The sequence below is a fragment of the Ailuropoda melanoleuca genome, chromosome 20 (genome assembly GCF_002007445.2).
Source record: "Ailuropoda melanoleuca isolate Jingjing chromosome 20, ASM200744v2, whole genome shotgun sequence".
NCBI classification, from domain to species: domain Eukaryota; kingdom Metazoa; phylum Chordata; class Mammalia; order Carnivora; family Ursidae; genus Ailuropoda; species Ailuropoda melanoleuca.
Genome location: NC_048237.1, coordinates 30,100,428 through 30,115,428, shown reverse-complemented (window position 1 = coordinate 30,115,428; position 15,001 = coordinate 30,100,428). Strand labels below are relative to the sequence as shown.

General features: G+C 36.2%; 1 protein-coding gene across 1 annotated transcript in view; it reads right to left on the bottom strand.

The window, feature by feature from the left end:
* The window catches only part of KTN1 (kinectin 1), a 107,894-nt gene that overhangs the window by 64,222 nt on the left and 28,671 nt on the right, over positions 1 to 15,001 (bottom strand). The window contains exon 2 of the mRNA XM_034648689.1: positions 3,460 to 4,012. Within this exon, the coding sequence (XP_034504580.1) occupies positions 3,460 to 3,982 (523 nt within the window). The 5' untranslated portion in view covers positions 3,983 to 4,012. The remainder of the gene's footprint in view (positions 1 to 3,459; positions 4,013 to 15,001) is intronic.

Genomic DNA, 15,001 nt, shown 5'->3' with positions numbered 1-15,001 from the left:
ACTCAGCCTAGGGGCATGCTTAAATCTCTACCACCTTAAAAAATAAAACCCCTCTCGTAGTGCTTGGGTGGCTCAGTTGTTAAGCGTCTGCCTTCAGCTCAGGGCATGTGGGATCGAGCCCTGCATTGAGCTCCCTGCTCCACTGGGAGCCTGCTTCTTCCTCTCCCACTCCCCCTGCTTGTGCTCCCTCTCTCGCTGGCTGTCTCTCTCTCTGTCAAATAAATAAATAAAATCTTTAATAAAAATAAAACCCTTCCCACCACTGTAATTCCTAGCTTCCCACACCCATTTCCTTCTTATATTGACAAAAGAATAATCTGTACTTCCTTTTCTACCAATCGTTTCTCAACTAAGTGAGACCTGATTTTTATCTCCTCCATTATACCCATGAAAGGATTTACACAGCAACAGTAACATCCTAAATGCTGTACTCTACCAATATCCTTTAATTCTTCTTTGACTTCTATTTCACATTCCATACTACTGATCTCTGCACCTCCTAAAAATTCTCTCCTCTTCATAAGTGAAATAACACAGTCACAAAAGGACAAATAGTGTATGATTTCACTTATATGAAGTACCTAGAGTAGTCAAATTCACAAAAACAGAAAGTAGAATGGTGGTTGCCAGGGGCTGGGGGAGAGCGGAAAGGGTAATTACTGGTTAATAAAGGGTACAGAGTTTCTGTTGGGAAAGATGAAAAAGTTGGGACACCTGGTGGTGATGGCTACAGAAGAATGTAAATGTACTTAATACCACAGAACTATACACTTAAAAATGGTTAAAATGGTAAACTGTATGTTATGGTTTACTGTACCACAATAAAATAAATAAAATTTAAAATTCTCTATCAGCTCCCATAATTCTTTCTTACACTTGAAATATTCCTTTTCAGACTCTTTTGTGAGCAGTTCCTACAGAATACCTCATATGCTGGTATTCCTCAGGGTAGAGTCTTTCATTTAAATAATTTCCATGGATGCTCTTACCTACACCCATAACTTCAACTACTACTGTCATGCTTAAGGCTTCTGAATTTACATTCTAGCCTTATGCCTCTGCGCTTACGTATCCTATTGCATCCTAAATCGCTCCCTATGTACATGGCCCCCCCATAGGAACCTGAAACAACCTGAAAGCATTCTACTCTCCATATATATCCACTCCCCCTCTCCGATATTCCCCATCTTGGTGCTACCAACCATCTACCAATCAGGGGTGGCAAACTTTTCCTGTAAAGGGCCAAACGTTACATAGGTTAGGTTCTGCAGACCACAGAGACTCTGTTAAAACTATTCGCCTGTTGTGGCAGTATGAAAGCCAGCCATAGACATAAGTTAATCAATGAGTGTGGCTGCATTCAAAAAACTTTATTTATGGACAAAGAGGTTTCAATCTCATATAACTTCCACATTTAACAATATATTATTCTTCCTTAAATCTTTTTCAAATCATTTAAAATATAAAACTACTCTTGGCTCATGGACCACAAAAAAAACAGAAAGCAGACCAGATTTGGCTTAAAGATTTTAGTATGCCAACCCTGAGAAACTTAGAACTTGGGTAATTAGCTTTGATCCTGCCTTCTCCTAATCTGCCATACCTTATCTAGTAAGATTAGTCATGTCGTTTTTTTTACTTTGTAGATCTCTCTAATCTACCTTCTTTTTTTTTTTCCCCCAAGGTAGGCTCCATGCCCAATATGAGTTGGATGCTCTATGGACTGAGCCAGCCAGGCACCCTTCTAATCTACTTTCTATTTCTTCTGTCACCATTATAGTTCAATCCTCCAATTTAACTTTGGAAAATAACCTCTTAACTAGGCTATCTACATCAAACTTTGCCCCATAAAACTTGTCCTCCTCAAGTTCTGCCAAAGATACAGTTCTAAAATATAAATGTGACCATGTAAAGTGACCTGCTTGAAAATCTTCAACGATGGCTAAACTACAGCATCCCATCTCCTTAACACTGTATACAAAAACCATCATGATCTAGGCCCTGCATATCTTTTCATCTTTGTGTCCTACTGCTCCTAACCTCACATTTCATGGTCCAACAATACACTGTATTCTTCTTTGTGTCTTTCCACATCATATATTACCAGTATGGAATGAGATCCACTAGTTACTTGGGTAAAGTGATTCATTCTGGAAGACCTCAGGCACTGCCTCCTTGTAAAGCTCTTCACCCCTGGTCCCCAAAAGTAGTAATCATTTATGCTTCTGGCATTTCTTCTATATGTCGTACATCTCTCATGCAAGTCACATTTTATCACTGGCTTACATGTCCTTCTCCCCCGCTAAAATAGAGGTGCTTACTTTTACTTCTCTAGTACTATGCCTTGATCATGGCTGGTAAACAAATATTTAAAATCCAATATAACTCTGTAAGTTTTTTAACACTCCATAAGTTAAGACACACAGACAACTTAATGGTAAACACAAGTCCTTTCATACAAACTGTTTGCAGTTTCACACATCATGACACCATTTCTTTCCATTACATCTGTTTGTTTTGTCTTGTTTTTTAAGTAGGCTCCACAGCCAGTGTGGAGTCCAACATGGGGCTTAAACTCACAACCCTGAGATCAAGACCTGAGCTAAGATCAAGAGCCAGACGCTCAACTAACTGAGCCACCCAGGCGTCCCTCCATTACATCTATTAACCCCTCTACCTGGAATACCCTATCCCACACCTCCCCTACCACCCAAAAAACTAGCTAGTCCTTACGTAACCTCTAAGATTAATTTTAGGCATTACATCCTCTAAGTGATCCACCTTAGAACTACTACACTCATTTAGACATACCAAGATCATTATTCTAAACATTTTATAAGAGAGGCACCTGGTGGCTCAGTTGCAACTCGATCTCAGGGCCATGAGTTCAAGCCCCATGATGGGCATGGAGCCTACTTAATTAAAAAGAAAAAATTGAAACAGACATTTTATAGTAACTATGTTCATGTCTACAGCTTAAAAATGCACTACGTTCACCTCTGTAGTCCCAGTACCTAGTATAATGCCTAGTTTTAAAAAGCTACATGATAAATGTTTACAAATTTAATCAAAGGCAAAAAACAGTATCTAATTTATCTTAATTCATCTTTAATTCCTATCACGTCGATTAGAAAGTATTAGTTGAAATAAAAGTTTCTAACTGCTGATATTTATAGGTCGTTAGTGGTTTTAGTAAAACAGTTGGATTTTATATATTTCCATTTAATGTCTTTTCTATATTTCTAATATAAAGTTTAGTTTTGAATACTGTTTTATGATCAATACTAATTATTTTATCAGCAATTAATGTTAATGAAAGCAAACACAGTAAAATTGACAACATTCTTGGTTTTATCAGTATCTAATATAGTGTACACCCCTAACAAGCTATCTAAATTTCAAGCTCTGAAGTTATTAAAACAATACAATCATACAATATAGTTGAATAGATTATAATACCGCTTCCATTTTTAGACTTCTTCTGTCCTGGTTTCTTCTTTGAGGCAGCTGCTTCAGAGGGGGGGGTGGGCTGTTTAGTAACTGGGACAGGTTCTACTTTTTTGCCTGGAGTCTTTGACACATCACTTTCTTTGGTGACCTGCTCTTCTACTACGGGCTTGTGTTTCTTCTCTTTCTTCTTTCTTTCTCTGACACTACTTGAAGTTTCAACTACATTCAGTGGAACAGGTACAACTTGCTCATCTTCTACAGCCAAGGCATCAGATAACTTAAAGTCCCGGGGTACACTCTCAGAATCAGATTCATGGAGGTTCCCATTCTGGATTTCTTTCTTTTTATTCTTTTTCTTTTCTGCCTTCTTTTTATCTGTTTTGGTAGGAATAAGCTTTTGTTCTCTTTTCTGCTTTGCAAGAACTTCATCATATAATGTTTCTTTCATGAAAAGCCAGAAGAAGAGGAAAATTACTGTAATAACTACTGAAGGAATAAGGACAATAAAATATGTTGACTCATAAAACTCCATGGTGCTTTTGTTAATGTGATCCTATAAAACCTAAATGTGGGGGGGACAAAAACAATCTTGAGTCAGTATTATGAAAATTAAACGTGCAAAACTTTTGCTCTTTCAAGTATTATTTCAGATCTGACCTGATGTACAAACCTAATCAGGTTAATCATTTAAATTACACACTTAATTATTTTGCCATCTACAATTCAAATACACTATGAAAGAAAAATGTGTGGCAATAACTAAAAAGAGTGTAACACAGCCTTCCATTTTTAAACCACATGAAAAGATCCTCACACGGGAGGAAAAGAACCTAGACATCCATTAGTTTTTTTTCCCCCCAAATATCAACTTTAGACATTTTATTAGTATTTAGCTTTTTTCCTTTTACTACACTTTAATACAACTATATGTGGGAACAGAGGCATTGATTATTACTGAAACACTGGGTATTCATTAAAAGTACCATACTTTTAATTGGGGAAAAAATAGAGGTGGTTCATTCCTTCATTTAGAGATTTAAGCCTATTCACAAGCTCCTAGCACCTTCATTTCAGGGACTAACAGCCTCATGATATAATGCGATATATGACAAATATGGAAATGTAACAAAGTCAAAATCAAAATGTGAGCCTGTATCATTCGGTATTAAAATAAATTATAAATTCGATGCTTTTCTCGATTTTTTTTCATGGTATTCCTTATTGCAAACAAAGTATTTACTGCAAAAAAAAAAGCTGGCCATCATAATCTTTCCCAAATGCTAAAAGATAAAAGGGCCCTTGCCTCATCAATAGAGTAAGTCCTACTTTTAAATTAACCCAATAGTTACAGAAAATAAAGGTATGCTGTGATTATCCAGATCTGCCTTGAATATAGACACTGTATCTCTCATCTGAAGTGTAGTTAACAGCTAAAATTAAACCTCAAAGAATGATTCTGATGTTTAGACTCTAAATATCCTTATTCCTATAAATATGTATAAGCCACAGAAATATGGTTTTTATTCTTGTAACTCATATCAAATTTATTGTCCAAAAAGGCAAGATATTGAATGCAGATGAAATTAAGCCTGCAGACATGCTTAAGATAAAGCTACTTAAATTCAACTTTTGTGCTTTTAATGCATAAATGAATCTGAGAATTTTAAGTTTTTAAATGATTCATCTGAAGTCTCAAAAACAGGTAATGATTAAAGAAACAAAATTCCACCTAAACAGAGGAATCATTCTAAGAATTATTTTAGACTTTAGATAACATCAGCTTTAAAGCTGAATAAATCTGATTTTAATGAATATAAGACCACCAGAACCACTTTAATAGGACTTGAATTTTCCAAGACAACATAAAGCTATTCACAATTACCTCTATTAACTGCCAGGATAGACAGACCTAGAAATCTTATATTGATAACATAATAAACTTAAGCAAATTATTTAACTGTCTTTCAACTTGCTTGTATCTCATTTTAAAATGTGGGTTATACTTTTTTCAAGTTACACCAGCAATGACCTAAGTCTGCAAACAGCCAGAAATGGAAAATGGAACCTGAAACCAAAGCTGTTTATTAGGCACACTCTTGATCTTTATGATTAAAACGCATGTGTAGGGACCCATGGGTGGCTCAGTTGGTTAAGCCTGAGCCTGCCTTTGGCCCAGGTCATGACCCCAGGGTCCTGGATGGAGTCCCATATTGGCCTCCTTACTCAGAGGGGAACCTGCTTCTCCCTCTGCCTGCTGCTCCCCCTGTTTGCATGTTCTTTCTCTCTGTCAAATAAATAAAATCTTTAAAAAAAAATTTAAAAAAAACAGCATTTGTTAACATTTCATACTTCCATAAGCAATTTTTAATGGTATTAACACAAACCTTGACTTACTCAGACAAGGTTTTAACAAGTTGAAGGGGAACAAGAATCACATGCTAACAAAATACTAAAAGAAACTTTATACAGAATTGTTCTTCCCTGATAATTCATGAACTCTCCAGGTTTTTAATTGATTAGACATATTTTACTGTGTCTCTAAGTGTTACTGGTCAAGCAGAAATGCTTTCAAGAAGCAGAGACCATGTTCTATTTTTGGTTTTTTTGTTTCTTCAAACATTACCATGCATAGCCTACATGTAGACTGTCCAACTTAGCTGGGGAGTTGGGGGGGAGAAAAAGGACAAAACAAGTCAGTACTCAGATTTTTAATCTGAGGAAGAAAAGATGCAAAGGCACTTAGCAGCAGCCATAGATGATGGAAAAAAAGGTCAAGTCAAAGAAAGAAAGACCCTGATGAACAGCAAACTGCAGCCATGTGCAGCCTATGTCTTACAAAAGCAAGCAAAGCAAGAAGCAAACGTTCAGGGAAAAGAGAAGCCATGAGACCACAAGAACTCTGAAACACACATTCCTCAAATGTTCTGATGATTTTCTGATTTCCTTTTCCAGGTCCCACACAAGCCTGGAAGAATCATGATTCCCATCTTTGGATTTTCAGGAGATTCCCCCAGCCAATTCAATTCACCTTCTCTTGAACTTGCTTTCCACATCTACAGAAGCCTAACCATAACACTGAGACAAATTTAAATTCCAGAAAATGCTCGCGTTTCTTTAATCCAATAATCCTGATCCTTTAACCCAAGACATTTGCAAGGAAAAGCACATATAAAGATGTTCACAGCAACATTACACATAATATGAAAAACTGAGACATAAAGTATCCAACATCAAAATGGGTTCAATTAGCAAATATCAACTCAGTAAAATATTGCTATTAAAACTGTAAATACTTAAAAAAAAACTAAGATTTTTGTCAAATTCAATTCAATAAAGCTAAATAGTCAAAATCATAATTTTACTTGTATGACCAAGACATTTTATGTATAATAGGATATATCAAGATGATTTTTTATTTTTTTTAATGATTTTATTTATCTATTTATTTATTTGTGAGAGAGACACAGAACACACACAAGCAAGGGGAGTGGCAGGCAGAGGGAGAGGCAGATTCCCCGCTGAACAAGGAGCCTAATGTGGGACTTGATCCCAGGATGCTGGGATCATGACCCAAGCTGAAGGCAGCCGCTTAACTGAAGGCAGCCGCTTAACTGAATGAGCCACCCAGGCGCCCCTCAAGATGATTTTTTTAAAGAGCTGTGCCAGAATCATGAGTGTAGTCTCACCTGCCTTAATATTTTAGTTTTACACTTTTTTTTAAAGAAATTCATAAAAATGTTTAATTCTTTGCTTATTTTTAAAAATAGCAAATGAATAAGTACTACAATATCAATAATAAACTAATAAAAATAGTAAGAAACTTCACATTATATACACAGGTAGAACAGTAATATAAGGAGAGGGGTGCCTGGACGACTCAGCCAGTTGAGCGTCTGACCCCTGGATTCCTTCGGCTCAGGTCATGATCTCAGTGTCGTGACATCAACCCTCACAGGGCTCTGGGCCAAGAACTTTGCATGAGATGCTCTCCCTCTGCTTCTCTACCCCCCAACAAGTGCATGTACGTACATGCTCTCTCTCAAACAAATCTTTTAAAAGGGGGGGGGGTTATTTAAGGAGAGAAAAGAGGCAAAAAGGGACTGGGAATGAAATCCAGAAAAATACAGAGAAGGGCAAAGGCAGGAAGAGATTTTAGGTGTGGGCAGGGGAAGGCAATGGAAAAATAAAAGGAAGGGATAGGAGAAGTTGAGATAAAGTTAATTTAGCCCACGGTGATAGGAATCAAGTTGCTACAATTTTCTCAGTCCACAACATGCAATTCAACATAATGTTTGTTGAGTTGATAAAACATGGAGACTAGCAACTCAGGTTTTGAGACGACAGCAAAATCCACCAACAATAATTTCTCCCATATTATTCCCTTTGTAATATTAACGAACTTTGAACCTAATTATACCTTAAGCCTTAACAGATTCCAATCTGAATGTAATTAACAACCAATCATGGACAAGTAAAGCAGGAATGAGATATCCATGGGATCATAAGAAAAGGAGCTCAAACCATTCTCAAACCAAATTCCATACCAGTGGCTTTAATATTTTATTTATTCAAAAAACTGATCAAAGACCAATCCACTTACTCAAAATAAAAAAGTGTAACATGCTAAGGTGTACAGAAGGTTTCTGGACCCCTAAAGGGTATACGTGAATCCCACATTTAAAATCCTGCTCTAGAATAAAAAATGAGTTTTCATCCCTACCCTACCAATAAAGGACTTAATTTTTTTTTATAAAAGTTAACAGAACAGAGAAACAATATATAAAAATTCTGTTTCATCTGAGTATGTATGATTCTGTGTTTCATCTGAGTATGTATTATGAATGCTAATCAAATAATTTTAAGATTCCATTTACTTGTCTTCTTATAACTGCATTTGTTCATACAAAAATTGAGCTGCATTACTCAGTTAAATCTTGTAAACTTCAGAAGACTCAACAACCTTTTTGTATTAATAATGTAAAACCTAAAATTTTAAATGATATAGAAATAAAATCTAGGAGCAATTACTACAATTTCAACAAAACCGCTTAATCAAAAAGGATAAAAAGGTACACATAATAATAGATTCACTGTTTATAATGGTAAAGCAACGAAATTATCTAAGTGTGGGACATCTACAGAAACATCACACGTTTAAACATCACACCATTTGGGGCGCCTGGGTGGCACAGTCTGTTGAGCGTCTGACTCCTTTCTGCTCAGGTCATAATGGTGCGGTGAGATGGAGCCCGGCTCAGAGCTCAACGCAGCGTCTACTTCAGACTCTCCCTCTCCCTTTGCCCCTCCCCGTAGCGTTCTCACCCTCTCCTCTTTCTCTAAAGTAGACCTTTTTTTTTTAAATCACACCATTTAAAATAATTAAGACAGTGTAAAGCAACAAGATACATTACAATAACAAAAAAACTAAAAATTATGTTGAGCACAATTATATACATATAGATACAACCTGAAATTATACAGAAAAACGATCATTTTTTAGAGATTACAAATATTTTTAATGTACACCTGACCCTCGAACACAGGTTTCAACTGCGTAGGTCCCACTTACAAGCAGCTTTTTTTCAGTACATAAACTTTCATTACCGATAACTAAAACACAATGCTATAAATGTATTTTCTCTTCCTCATGATTACCTTAGTATTTTTTCTTTAGCTTACCTTACTGTAAGAATACAGTATATAATCATATGTTACACAAAATACGTTAATTGTCATCAGGAAGGCTCCCAGTCAACAACAGGCTATTAGTAGTTAAGTTTTAGAGCAGTCAAACATGGATTTTTCACTGCCTCTAACCTCCGCGTAACTGTTGCACTTTTTAAATTCTTCTACATTAAAAAAAAAAATTTAAGTAACCATCCTGAATGCACATTACACTCTTAAAGGTTTAAGTAAACACAAATAAAAAGGAATTGGTTACATGTTATAAAGAAGGAAAACTAAAACAATTTGATCAGTATACTACTGAATTTCAAGTAAATGTTAAGATTTTGAATTCTAGGGGCGCCTGGGTGGCACAGCGGTTAAGCGTCTGCCTTCGGCTCAGGGAGTGATCCCGGCGTTATGGGATCGAGTCCCACATCAGGCTCCTCTGCTATGAGCCTGCTTCTTCCTCTCCCACTCCTCCTGCTTGTGTTCCCTCTCTCGCTGGCTGTCTCTATCTCTGTCAAATAAATAAATAAAATCTTTAAAAAAAAAAAAAGATTTTGAATTCTACTTCCTTACTACTATAGCATTTCAGTTATTCTTGCTTCTGCCATCATTTTCTTTAAACTAAAAAAATTTAGTTTAAAACAAAGGGCATCAAAAAAAATTAATTTTATAAATTCTTCTGTTGATAAATTGATAAAATTATGTTAACTGGGATGACTCAAAGAACTATTAGGAAAAATACAACAAAATTTTGACTAAAATCCAAACAAACTGAAAGTCAATTTTTTTCCACTGATGTACAGCAAACATACTAATAAGCAAGCACATTTGTGAAAAAGCAATCAATTGAGGGAAAGGTAGTTTTGACCTAGGAATACTAAATTTCATAAAAGTTCCTACATAAATCAATACTGTCTGGACAACTAAATGAACGCATCTTTTAAAAAGATACAGAGACACTCAGAGTAGCTTACAGGAGCTTTATTCAATATACAACATAGCTACAACTCTGTAAGTAGCTGTGAAGCCTAAACTGAAAGTTCTTATTACAGGCTCTTTGTAGAAGCATGTTCGTTAAAAAAAAAAAAAAAAGAAAGAAAGAAAATGAAAAAGGATCTGTAACCTGATCGCACTGAATCTAAATAGTCTGCATTCCAAACATGCCACTACTCATACTGTTTCCCTTCTTTTAAATCCATGATAACATCTTGTTTTTTAAACGAACAAGTTAATCTTTTTATGAAAAATGGCTTACCAAAAGTAGAGTGATAAAAAGTCTATTATTCGTGGACAAGTATCATTTAATCAAATTTCCATTCCATTGCAGAAATATCTATAACATTTTCTGAACTCTTCTTGCTAAAATTTAAGAGTAGGCATTGTGTTGTTGCTAAGCTTCAAATACAGTAAGCATGTTACAGTCCAGATATATCCTAAGCCAAAATAAATGTTAAGACCAATGAATAGCAATATAATAAAGCACTAAAATGAAATTGAGAGTCTTGACTTTTGGTCCCTATTCTGCGTTAGCTCCAGGGGTGTTTTCTTACAAAGCTCTTAAGGTCCAAAAAACCTGCATGATCTTGAAATACCAAACCAAAAAATTTAAGTGGTCCCAAGATGGTGGTGCCCACAGTGCCTGTGGACCGAAGTAAATGCACATCCTCTCTGGTGGAATGCTTTCTCAAGCCAGGCTCCTCAAGATACCCAAAGACTGTCATCCAGATAAGAGTTCACAACACAAAATGACAGAACACAAGAGAAGCCACCTGGAGCAACAGGCAACAAAAACAAAGTAAGGAATTAGATCCCTAAAAATTTAACACACTGGAACCAATAGACTGCAACATACACACATAAACAAATAAGAGGGAATTGGGAAAATAAGCAAAGAAATGAAACTACCAAAAGTAACTGGGCTGATATGAATCGATCAGAACATCTACAAATAAAAATATAACCAAAATTTTAAATCCAATGGATACATAAAACACAGATATAAGGAAGCCTATTAAAATTACTATTTTACGGGGCGCCTGGGTGGCACAGCGGTTAAGCATCTGCCTTCGGCTCAGGGCGTGATCCTGGCGTTATGGGATCGAGCCCCACATCAGGCTCCTCCGCTAGGAGCCTGCTTCTTCCTCTCCCACTCCTCCTGCCTGTGTTCCCTCTCTCGCTGGCTGTCTCTGTCAACTAAATAAATAAAATCTTTAAAAATAAATATAAATAAATAAATAAATAAATAAATAAATAAATAAAATTACTATTTTACTAGGCCAAAGAGATCGACGAGAGTGAATCAAGTCAATGCAGACAGGGACACACCTGGGTGGAACAACTAACAGGGACAAGGCAACTCAGGGCACAGTGAAAGTGAGGGAGGAGACTAACACACTCTTCATTTCTAGCTTGTAAGAGTCCATAAATGATCACTTGCCAAGATCAAGAATACAGGGGTAGGTTCATGTCTGGGAGATTCAGATATGATTTTGAAGAACATATAAAGCACAACCAGATAGAGAAGATCAGCAGTCAACTGAGACAAAATCAGCAGTAAGAAGCTACCACAGGTTCTGAATCAAGAAACCAAAACGTCATTTTTTAAAAATTCCTATCTTACCTCCTCCCTACTATCAAATCTAAAAAAAACTCTGCATTGTCCTTTATATAAAATCTTCACTTGTCCTTCAAAACCCCGTTCAAATCATACCTATAAAATACCTTTTTAACTACGATCTTCCATAATAGGCTGTTATTCATTCATACAGTTACTTAGCACCAATTATATGTCAGCACTGTTTTCTAGGGTTTTCTGAATGAACAACAGTAAAAATAAAAAAATTTTAAAAAGCCACAATCCCTGACCTTTTATGGCCATCATTCTACTAAAGGGAAGACAGGCCAGCAATTAATTTACAGTATAGGAGACAGGAAAATACATGGCATATTAGAGCAAGAACAATAAGGACAGTGGAATTCAAGTATAATAAACAAGATTAAAAAGTAGAAGATGAAGTTAAAGAGATCATTTGAAGGTGGCAGGGGCAGTGAACAAATCATGTAGTTTCTTAAAGGCAACTGTAAGGACTATGGCTTGGACTCTGAGTAATACAGGAAACTAGTGGAAGTTTCTGAGTAGAAAAGGACCTGGGGGAGGCTGAAAGCAGGGAAAACTGTTAAAAGATGAATGAAATAATCTAAGCAAGAGATGATTAGAGCAAGTTGGTAGCATGGGGGTATTAAGAAGTTGTCAAATTATATACATTTTGAAAGCAGAGACAAGATGATTAGCTGAGGACTAAAATGTGGGGTGTGAGAGAACAAGCAAATACAAAGTCAACTCCAAAGATTTTAGACTACGCCAAAAACAACAAAATTGCCCTTTACTGAGAAGATCAGGAGGTAAGTTTTAGACAGGTGGAGATGTCCAGGAGACAGCTAAACAAAGAGCGTGTGACAGGTGAGACATGCGAGACATGCAGGCTGGAGATACAAATTTAGGAGTATTCAGCACATGAATCATATCTAAAACCAATTAACAAAAATCAGCAGCATGCTACCTTGGTGGCTTAAATGAACAGCGTATGAAGGACAGCTCGATCAACTTTATCAAACGGTGTTGGTAATGAAATACGATGAAAACTAGAAAGTAACTGTTGGATCTAGCAACACAGACATTAGTGGTGATTTTAGCTGAACAGTAGGGTAGTACTAATCAAAACCTGACTGAAATAAATTCAAAAGTGAGAAGGATGCCAGCAAGTGTGGACAACTCTTCAGAGTCGTCTCTACGAAGAGAGCAAAGAAATGAAATGGAAGCTAGAAGGAAATATAAGCTTGAGTTTGATTTTTAAGAATAGAAGAAATTACAGCATGTTAGTACGCTGACAAAGATGATCCAGTAGAAAGGGAAAGACTGATGATGCAGGAGAATGAAGGGCAAGGTTATCAAAGGGCAAGAATAGGATTTGGTGTACAAGTAGAGTGGCTTTAGATGAAAACACAAACTTCTGTAAAAGCAAAAGGAATGAAATGGTAAATAGTTATTAGTCCAGAGGAAGGGTAAAAATGGTGGTATTGGGGGGGCACCTGGGTGGTTCAGTTGGTTAAGCATCTGCCTTTGGCTCAGGTCATGATCCTGGAGTGCCGGGATTGAGCCCCACATCGGGCTCCCCACTCAGTGGGAATCTGCTTCTCCCTCTGACCCTCCTCCCTCTAGTGTTCTTACTCTCAAATAAATAAATAAATATAAAATTTTAAAAAATAATTTTTTTAAAAATGGTGGTATTTGAGGTGCTATTGAACACACTATAATTATCATATTGTTAACTTTTTATTCTTTGTAAATTGTTTGTCCACTTAAATTTAAAATGTGAATGGAGAATGCAGGATGCTTTAGCAGTGTTGCACAAGTTGATTTCCTGACGAATTCATGATCTTGCTGAGGAAGTTAAGCACACAGTATCAATAAATCAGAGCATAAAAACCAAACCTGAGTCTCCATATGGTTCTATTCTTCCAGCTCAAGTACCATTCCTACAGCTAGTCCCCCTTCTCCTAAAATCCTAGAATATTTACTCTCCATGAACACACAGAATTTTATGACATAAGGAGACAGTCTATCTAACAATTAAAGGGAGGCAATCAACTGCAGTGTGATACAGATAAAAGGACAATAGAACTCAAAATCTAAAATGGATCCCAATAGATAAATATTTAGCTTACTGTATGTTATTTCAAGTCAAGAGAAGAAAGACTGGATCCTTTACATCAAATGAAGACATCAAACAGAAGTTTTAAACATTAAGAAAATGTATAAAGTACTAAAGAAAACACAAGAAAAAAAAGGCTCACCTTATTTTGTACAGCTGTATATGGCTAAAAGTTTACAAGTGTATTATACCTGCAGTAAGAATTTTTAAAAGTTTGAGTCTACATATCAGTAAGAAAAAGACACCAATGAGAAAAACCAAGCCATAAGCCACTTCCTGAAACTGCCATCAGAATATAAAAACTCATCTAAATTTCCATTCTCTAGTCAGTTGCTACACCAAGCATAATGGCCCCAGAGCCCACAGTAAAACCATATATTTATCTTTTAAAATAAGAGGGAAAAAATTCAAAGTAACTAAAAGATAATCTAGTAAATGAAACACTGAGTTGCCTGACATGGGAATTCCATTTACAACAGCCTTCTAAAATTAACTTTATAGACTACACTGAAATCTCAAAGCTGTGGTGCAACTTCTCCTTTTAAACTGCGACACACAGTTATTTCTGTGACTCATACCTTATTAACACACCTCTTATTTCAAGCAATACCCATTCTAAAGTGCTGCTACCCCAATCTGAAACAAATCCAACTAATGCCGGAGATGAGTAATAAAATTTAATTTCTCCATTACGTATCATGTCACAATACATGAAACTTCTATTTTTTTGGGGGGGGGGGCAAACTTACTTTTTTCTTAATACAAGAACAGATAAATCAGTTTGAACAGCCTCTTCAAGAAATTAAAAAAGAACTCCATGGCTGGTAGGTGCTGAATGTTAAACCAGTATCTTTCAGACTTCTGCTTAACCATCAAGCCCAAACTAGTACATTTTCTCAGGAAACAACATTGCATAACACCTCCATAGGTGGTAATCTGGTTAAAAGTTTATTCTGTAAAGAAATCTAACTTTTGATAACTAAACAAATCAAAAACTTTAACACCAAAAGCACACTTTAAAAAAATATGCTGTATTTCAAGAAGGCTCCACGCCCAGCATGGAACCCAATGCAGGGCTTGAACTCACAAACCTGAGATCAAGACTTTAGAGGAGATCAAGAGTCAGACACTCAACGCAGGTGCCCCTAAATACTCAGTATTTCAAA